Below are 23587 nucleotides of genomic sequence, written 5' to 3'. Positions count from 1 at the left end.
AGAACTCAATAATTCCAGACACAAGCAATGATCGAACTCCGATGAATACACGGTTGAAGGACTCCGAGGAGTTAGTGGTCATGATGCCATACCTGAAACCCCCCTCGTCATATGCTAACGTCCACTGAGCCTTTTGTTCCATCTGTGCCTCTAACCAGGCCTTTCCCACTGCATTTACTATCTTGTCTAGTTCTCCCTTTATCTCCTTGAACTGGTGCTATGTACGTACACAACATAGAGCCTTTACCTTGTCACATACCTCCTGCTTCCGCTGACTGCCGCTAGAAATTAGTGACAAAGTGTCTCATGCACCATCTATGTACTAGAGGTGGGAACCCATCTATATGCTCAGCTACAGCATTAAGAAGCCCTGCGTGACTGGTCCGAGATCAAACATATAGTGCGAGTTGGGCCAAGCACTTGCACACTGTAGAAGCCGCATGAACCATGAACATGATTCATTGTTCTCTCCCTCTGCCAAAGCAAAAGCCATGGGTACTATCTAGTCCTCAGGATCAACAGCAACAGCCATCATCAAGGTGCCTCTGTACTTTCCTGTTAGGAAAGTGCCATCAACAAGTACGACTGGCCGACAAAACTAGAATGCATGTTCCATTTGCGCGAACGACCAGAACACACGATAGAGGACATGCCTCATTGGGTCCCGAAAAAACATCCCTCTGGTGTCCACAAACCATTTCAAGTCTAGGGTTGTAGTAATGCATTGCACATAAGATGTGGGGCACCCTAGTTGTACGCTTCCTCCCAAGTACCCCATCGAATCAGCTAGAGCAATTTGCTTAGCACGCCAAGCATTTCCGTACTGTCACATCGTACCTAACTGAATCTAGATATGAACTGTTGTAAAGAAGACATCAGAGATGTCAGTTATTATCATCAACGAGCCCCAATATACGACTGGGCAAGGTAACGTGCAGTGAGCTGCTGATGATTTTCCTTCCCCCTATTATCTAGGCAAGTGTGGGGTTCGACAACTTTAGTTATCCTCCACTTGCCATCACTCTCTCTTTCGTGCATTTAACCTCCATATACAACCGTTTTTGCATATCACGTGGTACCTCAACTCCTGATCCTAATGAGTGACGGTGTACGACCTATGGTGGTACACAACATAGTCCTGAAGGAAGAGTTTCATCTCTATCATTGTGTTGAATATTATCCCCTTCCTAAGGGTTTCTTTCTCATGGTTATACAATGAATTCCTACACAACTAGAGACCGGTGTCATAAACTGTCATATCCGTCATGCTGACATCCCCTATAGTTCGAAACACCCATGAAAGGTACGTTCTTGGACCTTAGTTGCTCAAGCTCAGTCGCTGTGTAAGGTGGTGCTGGAACATACTACTGCGCTTCGCTAATTCTGACCCATAAATCATAGGGGTATCATCTGCAGCCAAATCTGTGACTAGTCTACCCTGAGCCTGGACACCATGCAAAACCTCAGTTGGTACTGGTAATGGCATAGTATGAACCGGTACTGGCATGGCATCAGCTGGTGTCGGCGTAGCATCTGTACCTCCTTGGTCATCATCAGAATCATCTGAATCACTGCTAACTACATCACCGATCCTATCCTCCTCCTCCTGCTCCTTCTCTTCCTATTCAAAATCATTCACATCGAAGTCATTGCTTATACAACCTACTATAGTTGAATGAAACTGCTCCTGCGTCAACTGACAATCCAAATCTATGTTACCCTGAGTTGCTTCCCCTTCGACCCTCAATTCTTGCTCATTGCCTCCAACACCATCAATGGACGGGCCGTCCTGAACACCCTGTATCCTATACCCATTCTCCACCACCATCTCAGTCATGGGCACATTGGAATCTTGGAGAACCCTAGTGTAGCGGGACCAGTGAGTAGGGTCGCGCAAGAGTATGAGGACATAGTGCGCCCTAGTCTTCCTAGTATCAAACCTCCCATTCAAAGTGAAATCACCATCAAACTTTGCATTCAAACGGACATAAAAGCCGTTGAAGCTAGGAGGTTCATCAAACCATTCTAATTCTTCTTCCATATCCTCAAACATACCATATTCTCTCCTAATACTTCCTCCATACAAAACTCTAACACAATAATCCATCTGTAAAAGTATTTCAAGAAACTTCATCAAGTCATCGAAATTATCGTATGTAATGTCCATAGTAATATTAATACATATTCTAACTATAACTATACTAACTAATCTAATATTAACATCTATACAAGGCTAACTACAACAACTAATTAGACTAAATCTAATGTATAACTAGACTCAATAACTGTACTAACTAAACTACCTAACTTTACTACCTATACTAACTTACTATATTACCTATACTAACTAAACTAAATAACTTTACTAACTATACTTTAATAATTTTACTAACTTTATTAGGGGAGTACCTCGCTGCAGCACGCTAGACCGGGCCGAGTGGCGCGCCGACGTGCGGGCTCGGTGGCCGCACTGGGCGGTCGACGGCCGTGCCGTGCTCGGCAGCGGGCTGGCTGACGCGGGCGAACACTGCCGCGGCGGACGCGGCCGCGGCGGCTAGCGCGACGGACGTGGGCACGGCGGCCAGGCGGCCTTGCTGCGCTGCTCGGGCAATGGTGGCTGCTCGGCCACTGGCGGACGCGGGCCGCGGCGGCCGGTTTTATTCGGCTCTGCCGCGCCACGGATCAGGGCACGGTAGTGCCGCACCAAGATCGGTGGCGCGGTAGGCCCTACCCTGTCAGCGGTCAGCGATTCCGGTCGTCGCCACGTCAGCTCTCTATCGTGCCACCATGCATGGCGCGGCACATGCATTTGGCCGCGTCAGGGCAATAGGCACGGCCAAAAGTGTTAGTTAAAAAAAACGACCGTGTTAGATTTAAAATTAGCTTCCAAAAAGTGTTAAAATTAAAAAAAATCTCTTTACATAGGAGCCCAGGAATGGGGTGGTCGGGCCTTGGGACCGCCCCTGTGGGTGATGCATAAGGATGGCAACGGGGATGTACCCATCGGGTATCGCCGGAATGTTCTCTTCCCCGTTACGGAGAATTCATCCCGTCTCTGTCCCGTTAACTGTCTCGGGTATAGATGCTTGCACATCCCTGTACCCGTCGGGCATCGGTCGGGTAACAGATACCCGACGGATATTGCATACCCGATAAACAATGACACTTGGGGTCGTAACTTTGCAATCGGAGACGTTTCTTCTTTACCCGGGTATAAGTGTCGGAGTCTTGGAGATGCCGAGGAGAAGGAGCGAGGTTGCGAGGAGGACGAGCAAAGGTGACAGAGAGATCGAACTGAGAAAGCAAGGGGCACGAGCGCTCGTGAGGCAGGCATGCTTGTGCTGCTGGCGGAGATGGTAAGGAAAAATTGAACTAGGATTCCTAGAACACACAAACTATATATATGATTATTCAGATTTGGGCCAAAATACCTATGTTGAGCTTCTTTGGGCCTAATACTCGCATGACAGCTCAAATAGTCGGGTTCCTCAACGGGTAACGGGGACGGATAAACAGGGAACGTTTTCGTACCCGCTATACCCATCGGAGATGGATTCTTACCCATTTAGATGCCCGCGGGTAAAGATACGATCCTATCTCTGTTTCCTAATAGATCAAATACCCGTCGGGGGGCCGTTGCCATCTTTAGTGATGCAGTCAGGTCCGTCCAGTCAAATCAAGCATCATGGCGATACGAACCATACGAGCTCTCCTAAGCCTAGGATTTGGGCATCCTACTCCTACGCAGTGGCAGTGGTGGAGGTGTGAGATGACCTTCAGCCTGATCGTTGGGCTGGGGCTGGCTGGCCAGCCCTCTCACATTGCTATTATTAATATGAACCAGTCAGCAGTACTTTTCTGTCAAATAAATGAACCAGCAACGATACGAACCAGTCAACCGAACAGGCCGCTTGAACGCATTAATGCGGCGCCAGCAAACGCGTCGATGGGTTCGGGTGCAGAGGCACTGCCACTGTTGGGGCCACCTGTCCGTGCCAATTCACGCGGGGCGGACGAAGTCAAGCGACGATGGACGAAGCGGAGCTCGGAAGCTGTAGGGAATTTTTATTAAGCAGGTTCGTGTCCGTCGTCGTTACGGGATAACTAAATTTATGTGTTAAAAACATACAGATCGTATGATAAGATAACAATACTATAAAATTAAATACTAACATTAAAGTGACATTTAATTAAAAACACAAAATGACAGCATGCTCTTCATTGTTAAAGTAGATGAGAATTTTGAGTTAGCTTATGAAGCTCTTGATGCCATCCAACCTGACATGCAACAGTAGAAAATGGCCCATGCTTTGCTACGGGCTTATAAAATTTGGACAAAAAATAATATAATGCAGAACAACAAATAAATGAATATATATCATATGCCTAAAAAAATTGAAGGTAACGTATCATGCAGATTAACATCAAGTTTACGTAATATGTTCCAATGCAGTTGGCCAATACATGTTAGCAAAGCTACATCGTCGAAGAATACCTAGTTTGACTGGTTGCTCACCATGTCTGTGTTATTGGATAGTCGTTGGCTGGTGCTTTTTTTTTTTTCAAATGAGAAATATGCAACTTCTCAAAACTCCAATAAATAGCACTTGTAGCTTTGCTCATGAAATGCAAGAGCCTTGTGATCTTGATATGTCCTTGTTCCATGCCAGACCGTAATTGCTTGATCATAGCTCTTGCACCACAGACATCGAACAGAGTTGCTGCCATAAGCCTCCAATCCGATCTTTGTTGGTTAGTCATCACTGCAGAAAATTTAAATTAAAAAACAATAAGATGATTGTAACATTTATTAAATCCAACCTGTAATAAATTAACAAAAATCAACCCAATGTCAGCTTATATGTTACTATCAAGCTGATTGGAAATCTACATCCCTCAGATATCCCTTTTTTGCTCAAGCATATCACATATGTTGTATGCATCTATGAAATGCTATAAGTAAGAAATGGACTAATGGAGGCAATATAAAGACTAAAATTGCAGAGCTCCTAATACTATAATCTGCCTCAAATATGAACCAAAACTAATGCTAAACTTAAAAGAGAGAGAATGCAGAATGTCAATGATATATACCAGTTTGACCAATGTTGTGTAATCCCTCAAATTTCCTGCAATCTGAATTGATGTCATTTGACAAAGGCATTCGAACTGCACACCCCCTTTGATCGTACTTCTATAACTTCAGTAAAGAGAATTCTAAATGCCAAAAAAAATCAACACATGTGAGTAATAGTGAGTCATTAGTAAAAAAATGTGTGTGGACCCTTTATTCAGGCCAACCTATAGGCTAACACATTTGAATTAGACAGAGAAAAAACATAACAAAATGAGTTTGGATACTACGAGAGCTTCAGAATATGGCAGACTGGCAAAGTGACATTTCAGATGGATCTATTTGGAAAAAAGATCAAAGCAACATATTTGCACAGAGTTATACATTTTAGCACAAACATATATTCAGATGGATCTATTGGGAAAAAAATCAAAGAAACATATTTGCACAGAGTTATACATTTCAACACAAACATATATTGTATTTTCCATTCTATGGCGTGGCCCACATAAATCATGCAGAAAACAGAGTGTTTGTAATGGCAGTTCTACCAATCTACCAACCCAAATCACCATAAATCAAGAATAACTTTGTTCCAAAAAAAGTCAAGTAACTCTAAACTAAAACCTAATTGCCACATCCATCAAGCATTCAAACTCTCATATTCTTTGTGCGAAGGAACATGGACGGAAGCTATGGGAATCTGAGGACTAAACTCTCACTGAATTTACTATTCTCATATTTTTTTAAAGTTGAGGGAATCCCATCTATTGAAACAAAAGACACCTAGGGGATATGGATGCATCTCATATTTGAGCAATTGAAATACAATTTATATCAGTATAATATAATGATTATCTTCCAAGTTCATGCAACATAAAAAATAAAATTCAAACAACTAAAAATTTTACATGGACAGTACTCACAAGTATAATGATCATCTACCAAGTTTCCATTAGTATTGATAGGATCTTGCACTTTCGCACCATCTAGGGTCCTGACGCTTAATCCTATATATTTTGTAATATTAACACTGACTTTATGTCATTTCTGCAAGCCTCTTTCAATTTCATCCTGTACAAGCAGTATATTCAGATGTTGAAAACAACTAAACGACAGCCAGAACAAATCGAGTGGTTTGCATAGGTAATTGCTTTGCACCTTTATGGCCTTAGCATCGCCCCAGGGTGTCTCTTCGTAACCGGTATGCATAGCATACCAACTGAAGAAAAGCCAAAAAGGACAGGATTAAGGATTAGGTCTGACAATCATCCATCTGTGTAGGCTTGTATTATGTTGGAAATAAATAAAACAGTGTTTACAATGCTAGCAGCCGCAATGGTTGTTATACCTCACTCAATGGACTATATGGACAAGGAAACAATTACACAAAGACAGGTAAGTTCTAATTGAAACTATGAGGAATTGCCTGCCAACCAATTACATTCAGGCTTGATAAGCTCAAAATCAATCCCAATAAAGAAACAAAAAATGCAGCTATCATGCTAAAAGAAAATGCCTTAAAAACAATTACAACATTCAACTATGGCAAATTAGTGTAAAAAAAGGGCAGACCCAGTGCCGGAGGCTCCCACATGAGTGGGGTCTGGGGAAGGGAAAAACCGAGGCAAGCCTTTCCCCCCGCAAAATCTGCAGAGAGGCTGCTTCGAACCCACGACCTGGTGACTCAGTGAGACAGCTCTCACCACTGCACCAGGCCTGCAAATTAGTGTGCTATAGTAAATTCTTAGAAAAGTTTCTAGGTATCTTCTATAGATCTTGTGTAATGCTTAATTAAATTTGGAACTGTATACATATTTCTGACATAGAATGGGCACAAGCTAATAGTACACTATGCTAACATATCATCATGAAGAGGATGCATGCAAGATTACCTCCTCTGGGTCAAGTAGGGATGTTTCCCAAAGCATTCTAATCATCCCTCGCATTCCACCAAGGACCTGCAGGAACATTATTAAGGAATTTCACATTGCACTTTAATATATGCTCTAGAAAAGCCAAAGAACCATCCATAGGCAATTGATAACAGTATATCGTACCACATCCACAGTTATGTTTCCAAGCTGGACCTTTTTCCAAGCTTCTTCAAGCAATTATGTAACATAACAACACAGACTAACATATGAGAACAGCAAGGCTAGATGAATAGGTGTTTATATGTCACAAAGACAAGTGGTCAGATAAACCAGGTGTGAAATTGATTCTCTTATACTTATAAATTTGACAACTACAGCTAGGTGCAAAACTGAAGCGTACAGGCGGAGCTCCGCGCAGGCCAGGACGCACGCGCCGACGCGCACTCGTTGTCCACCCCGCCGGCACCTATTGGCCTGTTGCCTCGCTCGGCCCCGCCAGCACCTACTCGTCAGGCCATCAGGGCAGGGTCGTTGCTGATTTGTTTAGAGCCTAGGTCGAGAACTAATATGGAGGCCTTATCATATACTTCTAGATATTGCTTTAGGCATTAGTATTAAGAAGGTAATATTCGATCAATTAAAATAACATCTATAAAATATCTCAAAGTTCATAAAATAGACAAATGTAAGAATATAATACATACTTTCGCACTTACATCATTTTAAGATGCTCATCAGGGTTCGTGGAAGCAACCATATTGCTCTTTAAAAAAATATATTAATAGCTTCTTCCCGTGATTCTATCAATGCATCCAGACGTCTTTATTCCACAATCCTAAAATTTAAATAGATGCACAATAGTTGAAAAATTAAAGCGTATGTAAGCTATAAATAAATAAATCACCAATATGCATAGACAATGCTTACCTAGAGATTGAAAACATACAACAACTTAAGTGCAAGATGCCTAAAGCAGCAATCGTTGGGCACAATACATGAATTTTGACGAAACTGGAGGGGCCAAGGCCCCTACAGAAAATTTATTAAAAAAGAGGGCAAAGTTAAAAGCGATTAATACAAGTTAGAGGGGGAGGCAGAGCCACAATACATGAATCAAGGACGAGGGCTGATTATGATGAGATGAGGACTTGACGATGCAGTCGTCGGCTGGCCGCTCGGGGTGCTGGCACGATGGTGCTCCTCACCATCCTCTGCCGTGGCGTGTTATGGGTGTTGGTGTCATCTTGTTGGACATCTTGCCAGCCTGTCATCAATCGATGTAGAACTGAGACCTTTGACTCAAGCTGCAGCCACGATGCCATGAATCTGTATTGTCCGCGCCGTCGGAGGCCACCGGCCGAGGAGGGAGGCGAACGCAGTGAAGTCGCATCGCAGTTCGCCACCGGGGGAAGTCGCATCGCGCGTGCAGGGAACCCTAGCGGTGAGCGCGCTTTGGGAAATGGCGGTGACAGAAAAGGAGTGTTTCGTGTTTTTTTCCAGAGTTTTTTTCGTGCGGGAGCGAGGTAGCTTGGTTCGAAACCAGGATCGATGCGAGGGACGGAGGGAGGCGCACCGTTTCTTTCCTTCTTTTTATTTGCTTCCTTTTTCGCAGAAGAGGGGCTTAGCCAAAGTTGATCGTCTCACTAAAATGATGTCTATTTTTTTAGTCTTTTTAGTTGTGAAAAAATATAAAAAAGTAGGAGAGATAGATTAAAGAGTATCAAAATCAATTACGAGGTGAGACAGCAAGTTCACCGCTTTGCAATTAAAAGTACCAGTAACCACGGTAACATAGTAAAAAAAATCCACCGATCATGCCTTGCCAAACAAAAGGATCTCTGCAAATCTCCTCCCCTCTAAGCAAATCTCTCATCTATCTTCCTCTCTGCTGCGGACGTCACACGCCTTGGGCTCGCCGCTCTCGTCCCTTCCCGAGTGACGCTGCAGGCGAGAGGGCAAATCTGAGCTCCCCCTCCTGCTGCCCTTTCCAGGCGTTGGGCTCGTCGCCCTCTTCCCTTCCCGAACGATGCCACAAGATCCATGAGAGGCAAATTGGCAAATCTAACAGGAGATATGTCGATTCCTCCCCTGCGCTGCCCTTCGTCTTGGCTCGACGCCGCTAGCCTCTTCCCCTGCTGCAAATCTTGCTTTCTACTGCAAATCGTGTCTTCCCGAGCAGCACCTGCTGGCGCCCTCTCCCTCTTCCTCACTCTCTCTTGTTCCAATTCACACGCCAAATTTTCTTCTTGGCCAGGCTCTTGTTCGCGCCTTCAAAACGTGTCCATATGTCCTCGGTCCTCCGCTATATATACATGTGGGTGTCGTTGACAGGAGCCTCAAGCCTACCTGCATTTTTTTGGGGTAAAGGTGCCTTCTAATAGGAGAAACCATTCTCGATATCCCCTGTTATGTGTTTGCAATAGCCTCAAACCTTAGTGACAACAGTTAATGAGGTCAGAAACATGGACGAGAAGCAAATCCCATTATTCCCACCTTTTATGCGTTTTAACAAAGTATGGGAGTTCTATATGGATAATGATACATATGTTGGTAAGTGCTCCAATTTCCTTTTGTATAGGCTGTAAATGTTCTTTTCTAACCAAATATTTATTAATTTTTTTCTATTCAAATGTTAGGTATTATTGGTATGCCTTTCATGGTTAGTTCATTTGGACAAACTGACGGTGAAATAAAAAATGTGTATGGAAGATGACAAACGTAAGCTGATCTTGAAAGATAAACTTCCATGGTTTTTTTTTTCACAGATTATGTTTGCAACCAGGCTGATCTTGACATTATTGAGCCTATTAAAAAAATCCCTTATAAACCTGGAAAGGAACAAGTTGTGCTCATCGACGATGCTTTCATAGACAGGATGAACATGGAGTGCCTTTTTTAGCCGAATGCATTTTTAAATGATCAGGTCATAGCATTTTTAAATGACCAGTTCATAGCATTACTTCTAACATTATGAAATATTTTTCCTAAATATTTACAGTTCCTGTTAACTTACTGGTGCAGGTCATAAATGCATACATTACCTTATTAAGGGCTCAAGACCATCTGAAGTTGAGGGCTTGTGGTAAGGTCCTCCTAGAGAATTCTCTTATCTCTAGTATCCTCAAGAGGGATGGTGATGATAAAATTAAAATGGAGGACCTATATCCCACGCATGACGAGAATGGAATTAGCACCATTGAGCAAAGGGTTTTATCGTACCTGGACCATGACATGGTAAAAATCAATTTATATTATGATTTATTGCTGCATACAAAATATATACTTGTCTGATGCAATATGTGCAATACTTATTTAGGTGTTTATTCCAATAAACATTGAACACACCCACTGGTATCTTGCTGTGGTTAATGCCAAAGAGTATGAGATACAAGTGCTTGATTCAATGGGCACTATATTTGGTCGTCAAGACCTAATTCTTACTGTGAGTGTATTTTGTTGCTACAAAGTGTTAATTATTTGTTAGTTCATAAATAGATAATATTTTGTGAAACTAAAGATACTGCTCTGTCTATATGTCTGCAGATCAAGGAAATGCAGAAACAAATAGACATTGTATCGCAGCACAAGAATCTTAAAGATCACAAGTGGCCGAACATCCAGGTTTCTTCTTGGCCAGTTCGAGAGATACATTTCGAGCAGAAAATGCAGACAGACGGGTTCGTGCCAAATATTGTATCTAATAGAATTTTATTGTATTTATTGGATATGTGTGTGATGTTCATGCGGTCTTTTTTTATTAAAGTATGTTGAACACTGGACTGGAGAAGGTCTGTCTAACAACATAACTCAGGTATATCACACAGGGTTACCGTAGGTTGTTACATGTGCACTTAATGATACGTATTATAAAATGATAATGCATCATATTTTGTAGGAAGATATGACACAATTCAGGACAAAGTTGGCTGTTATTTTCAGCCCGTTCGCTTGTTGGTTTCAGCTAGGGCTTATCAGTCAGCCAATAGTGTTTTCCTTCCACAACAAATCAGCACCAACCAGGCTTATCAGCCTAGAAACCAACCAGCGAACATGCCGTTTATTGTCGTCAGAGTTAAACAAGAGAAAGGGATGTCTGTTAGTCAAAGTTGACGATGAAGCGATTGGAAGCCCATCTGATGTTGAAATACTACAGAGTCCTAATAGTCCATGCAAGAGGAAAAAGTATCATCAAACTTCTGCAGCATGCTCTCCTGATAGAGCTATGTGTCAGCCGGACTCTCTCCGGCGAGCTCTCAAACTCTCTGAGAATTCAAGAACAGAGGAACACAAGAAGTTTTCTTTTTGGTGCCAAACACAATACTGTGTCAGCATTTTCTGTATTAAGTGCTCCTACTTATACACAATGAGCTTCTATCTGCAAAAAGAAAAGGAGTGGCCGAGCTAGCCCCGGTCACCTGCCATCCACGCCATGCTCGCCATGACCCGCGGTGTGCGCGCCATCCCACGCACCAAGTCACGACTGCAATGAGCGGCAGACAATGCCACGACACGAACAAAGCGCACGCCATGGCCCCTGGATACAAGGACGCGCTCGGGAGGTTCACAACAACCAGGCCGAGCTCAACGCTAACAGTCTGAAAACGAAATAAAACTGAACTGAACTCAGGATTACATCATAGCTCACATTTCACCCCCTAATCCTGAAGTTCTTTGCTGATCTTGACGACCCCAAGCTTCTCCCGAAGTTCACAGAACCGATCTCGAGCCAGCGGCTTCGTCAGGATGTCAGCAATCTGCTCCTCAGTGCGGACGTGTTCAATGTCCAGCTTCCCGTCTCCAACACACTCCCGAATGAAATGAAATCTCACATCTATATGTTTACTTCGTTCATGGAAAACGGGATTCTTACTGAGGGCAATAGCCGATTGGCTATCCATCTTGAGAATGAAGGTTGTGCGCTCCTCGCTCTTCAGCTCGGCAAGTAGCTGCGACAGCCAAACACCTTGGCAGGCCGCTGTCGTCCCTGCTATATACTCAGCTTCGCAGGAAGACAGCGCGACCACCTTCTGCTTCTGTGACTACCAAGTCACTGGACAGGAGCCGTAGAAGAACAACACGCCTGAGGTGCTCTTCCTTGTATCAATGTCGCCGCCCATGTCGGCGTCGCTGTACCCCAGCAGCTTCAACTCCTTGCCACCATGCTTGTAGTAGCAGCCATAATCAAGTGTACCTGCGATATACCGCAGGATCCGCTTCACCGCATTGAGATGCTCAACAGTGGGGTGCTCCATGAATCGGCTCACATAGCCGACGGCGAAGGAGATGTCCGGCCTTGTGTGCACCAAGTAACGCAGCCAGTCAACCAGGCCCCTGTACTCAGTCGCATCCACCGGCGTCGCCGAACTCGCCTTTGACATCTTCAGGCGATGCTCCATTGGAGTGTGGCACGGATTGCAGCCCTCCATGCCGGCGCGCTCCAGGATCTTGCGCGCATAGGCTGATTGCAGCAGCCTGATCCCATCGCGTCTCTGCTGCACCTCAATTCCCAAGTAAAAACAAAGCAAACCAAGATCACTCATTTTAAACCTGGTGGACATCTGCTGCTTGAACTTGGCGATCTCGTCGGTGTCGTTCCCGGTGATGATGAGGTCATCGACATAGACCCCCATCAGCAGCCGGGATGCTCCTTTGCCACGGGCGTACATAGCATGCTCCGACGTGCTGTGGCTAAAGCCGAGTGCCACCAGCGTCTCGTGGAGTTTGGCGTTCCACGCGCGGGGTGCTTAACGAAGGCCGTAGAGCGCCTTGTCCAGGCGCAGCACCATGTTCTTGTGTCCGGTGACGGTGAAGCCAGGAGGTTGCCTGACGTAGACTTCTTCCACCAGCTCCCCGTTCAGGAATGCGGACTTGACGTCCATGTGGTGCATCGGCCACCCTTCCTGGGCAGCCAGCGCAAGAAGCAGCTGGACAGACTCGATGCGGGCGACGGGCGCAAAGACCTCGTTGAAGTCCACCCCAGGCTGCTGCACATAGCCCTTTGCGACGAGACGGGCCTTGTGCTTGATGACGTCGCCGGCAGCATCCTTTTTCACCTTGAACACCCACTTCAAGCCTATGGGACGATGCCCAGGCGGAAGCGGCACCAGGCGCCAGGTCTTGTTGCTCTCGATGGAGTCCATCTCCTCCATCATGGCTCGTCGCCAGCATGCATGCTTCTCGGCTTCTGCAAAAGAGGCAGGCTCCTCCTCCATCTGCAAATGGAGCTCTGCAGCTACCTGGCGCGCGGCGAAGCCCGATGGAGTCGCTGCACCGATGACGTTGTCGATGGTTCGGTACCGGGGCTCGACGTCGTCGGCGTCGGCGTCCAGGTACTCGTCTGCGTCCGGTGGAGGGGACACAAACTCCAGAGCCGATGAGGAAGGCTCTGGTGGCGTAGGTGTACTGGGCGCCGGCGTAGCGGGTGTCGGTGACGGAGAGCGCGCAGTAGGTGTCCTAGGGCCTGGGGATGATGTTGTGCCGCGTGGAACCGGGTCGATGGTATACTGGGCGTCTGTCAGCTCTAGTGTGCGCTGCTCGATGGCGAACTCCGCAGCAGCGTCCACGTCCTCGTTCGCCCAGGTCCAGGCTACAGGTTCGTTGAAAACCACATCCCGGGACACCACGGCGCAACGCGATGCAGGGTTGTAGAAGCGCCACGCCTTGGCGCCGGGTTCGTAGCCAATGAAGACGACCGGCGTGCCGCGATCATCGAGCTTCTTTAGATTTGGCTTCGTCTCCTTGATGAACGCAACGCAGCCGAAGGTGCGGAGATGGTGGACGTCGGGCCTGCGGCCGTGCCAGGCCTCATATGGCGTCATGCCGTCGACGGCCTTCGTGGGCGCCCGGTTTAGGATGTACACGGCGGTGGCGATCGCCTCTCCCTAGAATGTAGCCGGCATGCCACGGGCTTTTAGCAGACTCCGCACCATGGTGACAACCGTCTGGTTCCTCCACTCGACCACGCCGTTTTGCTGTGGCATGTACGGCGCGGTGTGCTGACGTTCGACGCTGTGGTCGACGCAGTAGGACTCGAACTCTACGGAAGTGAATTCCCCGCCGTTGTCGGTCCGGAGAACGCGCAGGCGCCGGCCAGTCTCCACCTCAACACGCGCCTAGAACTTCTTCACCGCAGCGAGCGTGTCGCTCTTGGCAGCAAGCAGAGCCACCCACATGTATCTGCTCCTGTCATCCACCAATAGAAGAAAGTACAGCTTACCACCCAGGGTTGCCAGCGTGATAGGGCCACACAAGTCACCGTGGACTAGATCGATCAGCCCCTCCGCCCGCCGTTTCGCCTGCGACGGGAACGGGCTGCGCTTGAGCTTGGTGGTGACGCAGTCGGTGCAGAGCTGATGAACATGTTCGACGTGGGGCAGCCTGTGCACCATGCCTCGTTGCTCTAGCTTGCGCAGAGCATCGAAGTGTAGATGCCCGTACCGCTCGTGCCACAGCCAGGCGCTATCGGTGGCACGCGCTGCCAGGCAGAGCGGCCGGGCGATCTTGACGCGCAGCAAGTAGAGATGGTTCGCCGCGCGCCTCACCCGGACTATCAGGCGGCCCTTCTCATCGCGGATCCGGAGGATCCCGTGCTTCGTGTGGACGTCGCAGCCGCCCTCATTGAGTTGACCGAGGCTGACGATGTTGGTGGTGAGCCTTGGGATGAAGTACACCCCCGTGAGCGGGAGGTGCTCCCTGGTCTTTCCTTCGAACAGGACGGTGCCGGAGTGAAAGGATCTAACAATGCCTAGAGGGGGGGTGAATAGGCGTATCTAAAAATTTACTGCAAAGGCTAAGTTCAATTCTGTCAGTCACTGTCGGAAGTCCCGATGTTTGGGTCGGAACTCCCGACGTTGTCAGAAGTTCCGGCGCAAACGTCAGCAGTTCCGACGCCTACGTGAACTACAAAAGCAGTGCCAAATTTAACTTTGCGGATAAATGAACTTACAACCTCACTTCCTAGTGGTTTGATGAAGATGTTGGGTCACTCCCTTGACGCCGTAATGCCTCCAAACCGTAGATCGAGTCCAAACCCTAAAATGGAAATTTGGGAGAGAGAGAGACAAACACATACAAGTAATATCTAGCAATCACAACAACAAGCACACGGGACACAAAGATTTATCCCGAGGTTCGGAACCCCACTAAGGAGCTCCTACGTCCTCGTTGTTGAGGTGACCACAAAGGTCGGAGTCTTTTCCACCTCCTTGCCTCTCTCTAAGCGACCACAAAGGTCACTTGAGCTTTCCACTAAGAAATCGAGGGGTAATACAAACTTCCCGAGGCTCTTCCACAAGATGGAAGCTCTTGGGCGACGCCTAGCCGGCTAGGGGTAAAACCCCAAGAGTAATAGACGCAAAATCAACCGGCTTGACGAAGAAATCAAGTGCTCAAGCTTTCCAAAGTGATGCTCTCACTTAATCCACTCTCCTTTCAATCAAACCCTAAGGGAATCGAAGATTGGAGCAAAGGGGGAAGGAGAGGGGCGCTTTCAGTTGCTTGGAGCTGTTGAGCACGAAGTGGGTCGCTGTAAGTGAGTCCGTAACGGTTAGAAGAGAAGAGAGGAGTATTTATACTCCAAGTGAAAATCCAACCGTTCAGATCTACGTCGGGAGTCCCGACGCAGATCCCGGGACTTCCAACGTTAGCATAAAATACTGTTCCCAAAGGGTCAGAAGTCCACGGGTGAAAGTCAGTGTCGGAACTCCCGGCAAACGTCGGGACTTCCGACGGTCGGAACTCCCGACGATCGTCGGGACTTCCGACGTGCACAGTTAATCAAACAGCCAGCACTGCTGAGGCCGGGACTCCCGGCTTGGGTCAGGCCAGTGTCGGAACTCCCGGCGAACGTCGGGACTTCCGACGGTCGGAACTCCCGGCGAACGTCGGGACTTCCGACGTGCACAGACAGCGAGCAGCCAGAAGCACAGGTGCCGGGACCCCTGGCTTAGGTCGGGACTTCCGACTGTCGGGAGTTCCGACTTACGTCGGGGACTTCCGACGTCGAAGTCACAGAAATTTATTCTTTGTGCTCGTGAAGTGCAAGAGTGTCACTCTTTAGATTTTATTTAAAATGCTTGAGCACTCTATCTTCCTCAGACCAATTAAATTTGCATCCCTCTTAATAGTGCGGCGGATCCTAAACTCAAACTTAAAATTAAAACCTTTGAAGATCGTTTTGAGTTCGTCCGCCTTTGCAACTTGAATAATTGAGGGATACCATTACATCTTTATCAACTCTTTGATTCTTTCACGGGACTAATAGCTGTAACATATCTCATTAAGATCACATTAGTCCCTAATTTGGATGTCATCAATACACCAAAACCCACATAGGGGGCAAATGCACTTTCAATCTCCCCCTTTTTGGTAATTGATGACAACCAACTTAGGCTTTTATAGGAATGAAAGAATTAAAGCTTTTGAACCCCAAAATTTATGAAGAGCTCCCCCTTGATGTATGCAAGAATTTGAATTTCATTTAGAGTCATCTATACATGATTTGCATACATCAAGACAAAAGCTCCCCCTAAATTTTGCAATCTGTGGGGTGCAACAAGTGTATGTGAACAAATAGATACGTGTGAAGAGAATGCAATATGACATGTTATTTCACTCAACAAATAAAAAGAATACGATGGCCACGATTTCAAAGTAGAAATGTGAAACAACACATGGCCATGTAGATTTCATTCACCATCATAAGTAGAGACAAGTAGAAGCTAATTAGATAAATAGATGACCATAACTTTGTCCTACAAACATCCATCAAACACATATAGATAATTGTCCATCATAAGGTTGCCACCACATGACATAGTTCATACACGCTAAAGTTTTAAAGTTCCAAAACATAAAGACCAACTAACTTATTACAATAAATCAAAGCCTAACACTCCCCCTTTGTCAACAAGTGCCAAAAGGGGTAGGCCGCATGAGAAACCAACTACTCGTCGTCGTAGTCATCATCATCACCTTGGTCACCTTCCTCACCATCGTCGTCGTCTTCATCATCTTCTTCCTCTTGATACTCGTCATCATCTTCCGTTGCTTTCCCTTTGCCATGCGGGCGAGAAGTGGCATCATCTGCGTACGCCGCACAAGCCTCATCATATAGAGCTAACGAATCACGAGGAGGCACAAACGGCGGCGGAGGAGAAGATACAATCCCGGCGTGCTGCTCCAAACGATATAGCCTCTCTTGCATGTCGTGCTCACGCTGAGCACTAGCACAACACTGTCCAAACATGTAAGTCATCAGAAACTTGAACTTGTTGGGCTTCTTTCCGGAGGAGGACGAAGAGAGGGGCTCGTCACTAGATGAGCGAGCAGCAGTGGTGGCAGCTCCACGGCGAGAGCGAGAACCCGAAGGACCTTTCCCTTTACCTTTGACTGCCTCAGCTTTTTCTTTTAGTTCTCTAGCAGCAACGATGGAGGTCTTGTTGGATATCTTGAGTAGCTTATGCTCAGAGTCAGAGGGAAACCGGATGCCTGATACATGCTCAATGATATGCATGATGTACGGAGCATAGGGAAGATGCTTTACCGGATCCTCGGTAGCATCATGAATCTTGTTCCAAATGTATCTGCTGATGGAAAATTTCTGGAACTCATCTCCAAACCGCTGAAGCACCTTCTGTGAATCATCTCGAAGGAAGGTGGAGTCACCGACCTTGGGATACAAGATCTGTCTCAAGATGTTGTTCAGAACATAATAGTAGGGCTTCAGAAAGGTGGTCTGTCCATCAGCTCTGTGGCCCTCAAGATACATGTGTTGGTATTCCTCTAAAGCAAGATCCTCATACTCAGTCAACTCAGTGGCAGTCCGGTCGCTGTGACCCAAACCTAGAAGGCGAGAGAAATTGACGAAGTCTACCTTATAGTGCATGCCTTCAGTGGTCCAATGAATAATGTCCACAGCACCGGTCTGGTCTCGCTCATGATGATAAGAAGCATAAAACTGACAAATCAGCTCGTTGTTCCAATTCTTTCGAAACTCTAGCAGGTAGGACAGCCCCATTGATTGTATATCCCTAATCATCTACTGCAGCTCGGGTTCTTTGTACTTGCCAAGAGAATATGCATCAATGCATTTCACCTGAAGGACCGGTGGCTCCTTTTTCTTCAAAAACTTCCGATACAGAATGGAATCATAGAAATCATAATGAAAGGGGTGCTAGAAACGATACTCAAGGCGGAGATCCTTCTCATCCTCAGCATACAAGTTCCTTCCCCTGTGGTACCGGATGTCCTTGACCCGGTGACGATAATCCACAGGAAGGGGAGGAGTCCATCCATCAGCCGGATTAGGAGCCATGGCGGGCTCCCTCATGATTGGCGACACACTGGTGAATGGAACAAGCTGAATTGTCCCTAGCGGACCTCGAGTCGGGGTGCGATGCGGTGGAACAGCAAGGGTGCGTCCGGCACGGTCCAGCGCTTCCTCTTCTTCATCAACCACGGGCTCAGCCCCAACAGGGGCAGGAGTAGGAGGAGGGACAGCAGCCGAGACCCCTGGACGCCATGGCCACGGGCAGCGCGGGAACCACCAGCACCACCAAGCTTAAAATGCGCCTTGGTGCGGCCGGACGGCTTAGGAACAGCAGCACGATCTTGATTCTTCTTGGAACGCTTTTCCCGATGGCGCGAGGGACTGCCACCACCCTCCATGGCTACGAAGAATACGAAGGGGAACTAAGAAACAATACACGGAGACGCGAACGAGCATTGAGAAGTGAAGAAACATGAATGGAGAGGTCATCCTAGGGTCGGGAGTTCCGGCTAAGGTCGGGACTTCCGACAGTCGGAAGTCCCGGCCTGACGTCGGGAGTACCGACGGTCAGAACCGCCGACGGCCACCGGGACCTCCGACGCCCAAATTGACCATCCCATTCATGAGGCTTCAAAGCACAACACACATCCAAACAAGGGAGATAGAGGAGTAGAGAGGAAGAAAGAATAGAGGCAAAACAAGAGGTACATTGGAGTTAGGGTTCGACGCCACGGTAGTACCTTTGATCGAGAACGGAGGAGACGCAAAAAAATGAAATCGCAGGCGAGGAACCAATCCACAAGCGCAAACACCTCCACCAAGGGAATCTTCTCCACAACAACTTCAAGTCCACAGCCGATCCGAGGAAACACAAGGGCACAGGGCGGTGGAGAGGGGTAGGGGCGGGTGGAGAGCGGAGCGGGACAGGGGGCGGACGGGACTACCGGCAGGAGGACCGGCAGGGCAGAGCGGGGAGGAGCGAGGGTGATGGTGCGATGGCGGCGGTGCGAGGAGTGATGGCGGCGGTGAAAGAGGGCGATGGGGTGAATGAGAGGATAAGTGACCGGGCCGGGTAAAAAGGAAATGGGCAACCAACAGGCGTGGTCAAAAACGCAGATCTGCTCGGCGTCGGAACTCCCGGCTTACGTCGGGACTTCCGGAGGTCGGGACTTCCGGCGTATGTCGGGACTTCCGACGCAGGAGAAACAGAAAAACCCTTAGCCTGCACTCACACTGCTATGTGGGGCAAAAATACGATGGACACACACATTTTCATAAGGGACTAGATTTCATTCAACCATCACAAAGCAATAGTCACTTATGAAAATTACAAAAATAGATTTTGAAAATGACACACAATGTTTTCTAAGTCTTTTCGCCTAACTAGATGAAACAAAATGTGTGTGCAAGGAATCAAGCCACGTTATGAGAATCAATGATATTTAGTTCACTCCTCAAAGCACAAAATCTTGACTCATCTAGAGGCTTGGTGAAGATATCGGCTAATTGTTTTTCGGTGCTCACATGATGAATGGCGATATCTCCTTTGGCTTCGTGGTCTCTCAAAAAATGATGACGGATGTCTATGTGCTTTGTTCGAGAGTGGTTTACAGGGTTGTTTGCCAACTTAATGGCACTCTCATTGTCACACAAAAGTGGAATCTTGGTTAACTCACATCCAAAGTCCTTTAGTGTTTGCTTCATCCAAAGTAGTTGGGCACAGCAAGCGCCGGCCGCCACATACTCGGCTTCGGTGGTGGACAAAGCAACGGAATTTTGCTTTTTAGAGCTCCATGATACCAAGGAGCGACCAATAAATTGGCAAGTCCCGGTAGTACTCTTTCGGGTTACTTTGCAACCGGCATAATCCGAATCGGAATAGCCAAGTAACTCAAAAGTGGAGCCCTTAGGATACCACAAGCCAAGATTAGGAGTGTGCACTAAATACCGAAAAATTCTCTTAACGGCCATCAAATGACATTCTTTCGGATTAGCTTGAAATCTTGCACACATGCACACGCTAAGCATAATATCGGGCCTAGATGCACAAAGGTAAAGGAGTGATCCAATCATGGAGCGATATACCTTTTGATCGACGTCCTTTCCTCCTTGATCAAGATCAAGATGTCCATTGGTTGGCATGGGTGTCTTGATGGGCTTGGCCTTGTCCAAGTTAAACTTGTTCAACATGTCATTTGTGTACTTGGTTTGACTTATGAACGTGCCATCTTTGAGTTGCTTGATTTGAAATCCAAGAAAGAACTTCAACTCTCCCATCATGGACATCTCGAACCTATTTGTCATAATCCTACTAAATTCCTCACAAAAAGCCACATTAGTACTACCAAATATTATGTCATCGACATATATTTGGCAAACAAAGATATCATTATTGACTTTGCGAGTAAATAAAGTAGCATCGGCCTTTCCTATCTCAAAACCTTGTTTGAGTAGGAAATCCTTTAAACAATCATACCAAGCTCTAGGGGCTTGTTTGAGCCCATAGAGTGCCTTGTCGAGCTTGTAGACGTGGTTTGGATACTTGGGGTCTTCAAAGCCCGGTGGTTGCTCTACATACACCAACTCGGATAGGGGGCCGTTGAGAAATGCACTCTTCACGTCCATTTGATATAGCTTGAAGTCATGATGAGCGGCATAGGCAAGTAGAATACGAATTGATTCTAGCCTAGCCACCGGTGCATAGGTCTCCCCAAAATCCAAGCCTTCAATTTGAGTGAATCCTTGAGCCACCAACCTTGCCTTGTTCCTTGTTACCACGCCATGCTCATCTTGCTTGTTGCGGAAGACCCACTTGGTTCCAATCACATTTTGCTTGGGCCTTTCCACCAAGGACCAGACTTCATTCCGAGTGAAGTTATTCAACTCCTCTTGCATAGCTATCATCCAATCCGGATCATCAAGTGCCTCTTCCACCCTACGAGGTTCCAAAGGAGAAACAAACGAGTAATATTCACAAAAACTTGCTAAACGAGAACGTGTAGTTACCCCTCGTCGAATGCTCCCCAATATGTTATCAACGGGATGATCCCGTTGAATGGATTGATGCACTCTAGGATGTGGCACTTGTGTTGATCTTTGGATAGGGCCATCATCATCATCATCATCACGGTCATGATCGATTGGAAGATTACAATCATGAGCTAGTGGAGGGTTGACTTCACTTCTTTCTTCATTGTTGAGTTGTGGTTGAGCTCGCTCATTGTTGACACCATCTTCACGAGAATGATCTTGTGCTTCATTTGATCTCCCATCTTGATTATTTCTTGTTGCGGAAGCTTCACCATGTTCATAGGATGAAACATGATGAATGGTTGGATCAAGATCATCATGCACAACATGGTCTTCATCTTCGTCTTCAACGGGCTTTACTTCACCAATAGCAAGCTTCTTGATTGCTTCATGTGGAGCTTCTTCATTACCTACATTCTCAACATTGACTTGCTCTTTTTGAGAGTCGTCGGTTTCATCAAAAGTCACGTCTACCGCGATTTCAATCAAACCGGTGGTTTTATTGAAAACACGATATCCATGTTCATTAGTACCATAACCAAGCATGAAACCTTCATCAACCTTTGGTGCAAACTTAGAGCTTTTGGATTTCTTGTTAAGTATGAAACACTTGGATCCAAAGACTCTAAAGTAATGCACCTTAGGCTTTCTACCGGTTAGAAGTTCGTAGGCGGTCTTTTCTCTTTTCTTGTGAAGATATAAGCGGTTGATAGCATGGCATGCCGTGTTGACCGCTTCCGCCCAATAGTTGGTAGGAGTCTTGTATTCATCCAACATTGCTCTTGCGGCTTCTATGAGTGTTCGGTTCTTCCTCTCCACAACACCATTTTGTTGTGGAGTGTATGGAACCGAAAACTCATGCTTGATCCCTTCTTCATCAAGAAACTCTTCAATGTTGGTGTTCTTGAACTCCGTCCCATTGTCACTTCTAACTCTCTTGATTTTGACATCAAACTCATTTTGGGCTCTTCTTGCAAATTTCTTGAAGATACCTTGGACTTCACTCTTTTCACGCAAAAAGAATACCCAAGTGAAACGAGAATAATCATCAACAATTACAAAACCATATTTGTTACCACCAATGCTTATATAAGCGACGGGTCCAAATATATCCATGTGAAGCAACTCTAATGGCCTTTCCGTTGTCACAATATTCTTGACGGGATGTTTAGCTCCAACTTGTTTTCCCGCTTGACATGCGCTACAAATCCTATCTTTCTCAAAAGAAACATTTGTTAGTCCAAGGATGTGTTCGCCTTTTTGAAGTTTGGCCAAGTTCCTCATCCCAACATGGGCAAGTCAACGATGCCATAACCAACCCATGCTAGATTTTGCCATTAAACAAGTCTCGGGATTTACTCTATTTGATGTGAAATCAACTAGATAGAGTTTCCCTTTTAAATGACCCGTAAATGCAATAGAGGAATCCTCCCTTCTATAGACTTCCACACCCTTATCCGTAAAAAGACAATTGTAACCCATCTCACAAAGTTGTGAAACGGACAACAAATTGTATTTCAACGAATTCACAAGTAAAACATTGGAAATTGAATTATCATTTGATATAGCAATTTTACCCAAACCTAGGACTTCTCCTTTTCCATTGTCACCAAACACAATGTTTCCACTTTGATCATGACTTGGTTGAAATGATGTGAACATGTCCTTCTCTCCGGTCATATGATTGGTGCATCCGCTATCCAACACCCAACTTGTTCCACCAGAGGAATATTCCTACAAAGACAAATTAGGCTTTTGTTTTAGGTACCCAAAGTGATTTGGGTCCTAGAGGGTTAGTCACATAAAACTTGGGCACCCAAACACTCCTCATTATTTCCTTTCTCTTTTGGGCACCAACATATTTAACCACAATTTTGCCATCCTTGCCCCAACAACACATGTAGTCACTAGCATAGCACCGTGGAAGTGGTGCTTGTGGCTTGGGGACATCGGATTGCTTCGTCTTAATTGTCTTGTTGCTTGTAGGTTGTATCTTTGGGATGTAGACCTTGTTGTTGGCCTTGCTTATTAGCTCATCAAGAGCAACGCCCTTGTTGAACTTCACACAAGGCACACCATTTATCATGTTCCTTCCATTGGCCTTTCCATCATACCTATTGTAGCCAATGCCTTCCTTAATTGATGGGTGCCTTGATGACTTGTATATTGTCTTGTTGGATTGCTCTTGACACTTGCACCCATTCTTCAATATTATCTTCAACCTATGAATCTCCTTGTCTTTCTTCTCTATCTCAACAAGGTTAGTTGTATATGCATTCACATCAATTTTATAGCATCTTTTACAACCATCACTAGTAGAGACATTAGAGTCTTTGG

General features: G+C 46.2%; 1 protein-coding gene and 1 long non-coding RNA gene across 7 annotated transcripts; one reads left to right on the top strand and one right to left on the bottom strand.

Annotated features, from left to right (window-relative positions):
* Window positions 1-4356: 4356 nt before the first annotated feature.
* Window positions 4357-8513, bottom strand: LOC136464634 (uncharacterized). Of its 5 annotated transcripts, none has more exons than XR_010761226.1 (5): window positions 6970-8513; window positions 6236-6296; window positions 6001-6148; window positions 5095-5217; window positions 4357-4763 (listed from the first exon to the last, which is right to left on the bottom strand). It is a non-coding gene; the product is annotated as an uncharacterized lncRNA (long non-coding RNA). The 5 variants fall into 5 exon arrangements; XR_010761223.1 differs by having other exon boundaries at window positions 5095-6148; window positions 6970-7035; window positions 7135-8513; XR_010761225.1 differs by having other exon boundaries at window positions 5095-6148; window positions 6970-7035; window positions 7668-8513.
* A 252-nt stretch (window positions 8514-8765) lies between these two features.
* Window positions 8766-11176, top strand: LOC136464633 (putative ubiquitin-like-specific protease 1B). Of its 2 annotated transcripts, XM_066463590.1 has the most exons (7): window positions 8766-9501; window positions 9588-9669; window positions 9973-10185; window positions 10268-10393; window positions 10495-10628; window positions 10715-10762; window positions 10847-11176. In XM_066463590.1, exons 2-6 carry the CDS (start codon window positions 9661-9663, stop codon window positions 10755-10757), a joined length of 525 nt encoding a protein of 174 aa, XP_066319687.1. In that variant the 5' UTR covers window positions 8766-9501; window positions 9588-9660; the 3' UTR covers window positions 10758-10762; window positions 10847-11176. The 2 variants fall into 2 exon arrangements, with proteins under 2 accessions (XP_066319687.1, XP_066319686.1); XM_066463589.1 differs by having other exon boundaries at window positions 10495-10762.
* The last annotated feature ends 12411 nt before the right edge of the window (window positions 11177-23587 follow it).

The sequence above is a fragment of the Miscanthus floridulus genome, chromosome 7 (genome assembly GCF_019320115.1).
Source record: "Miscanthus floridulus cultivar M001 chromosome 7, ASM1932011v1, whole genome shotgun sequence".
Lineage (NCBI taxonomy): Eukaryota > Viridiplantae > Streptophyta > Magnoliopsida > Poales > Poaceae > Miscanthus > Miscanthus floridulus.
The sequence above is the reverse complement of the archived record's forward strand: the minus strand, read 5'-3'. Positions and strand labels throughout refer to the sequence as shown.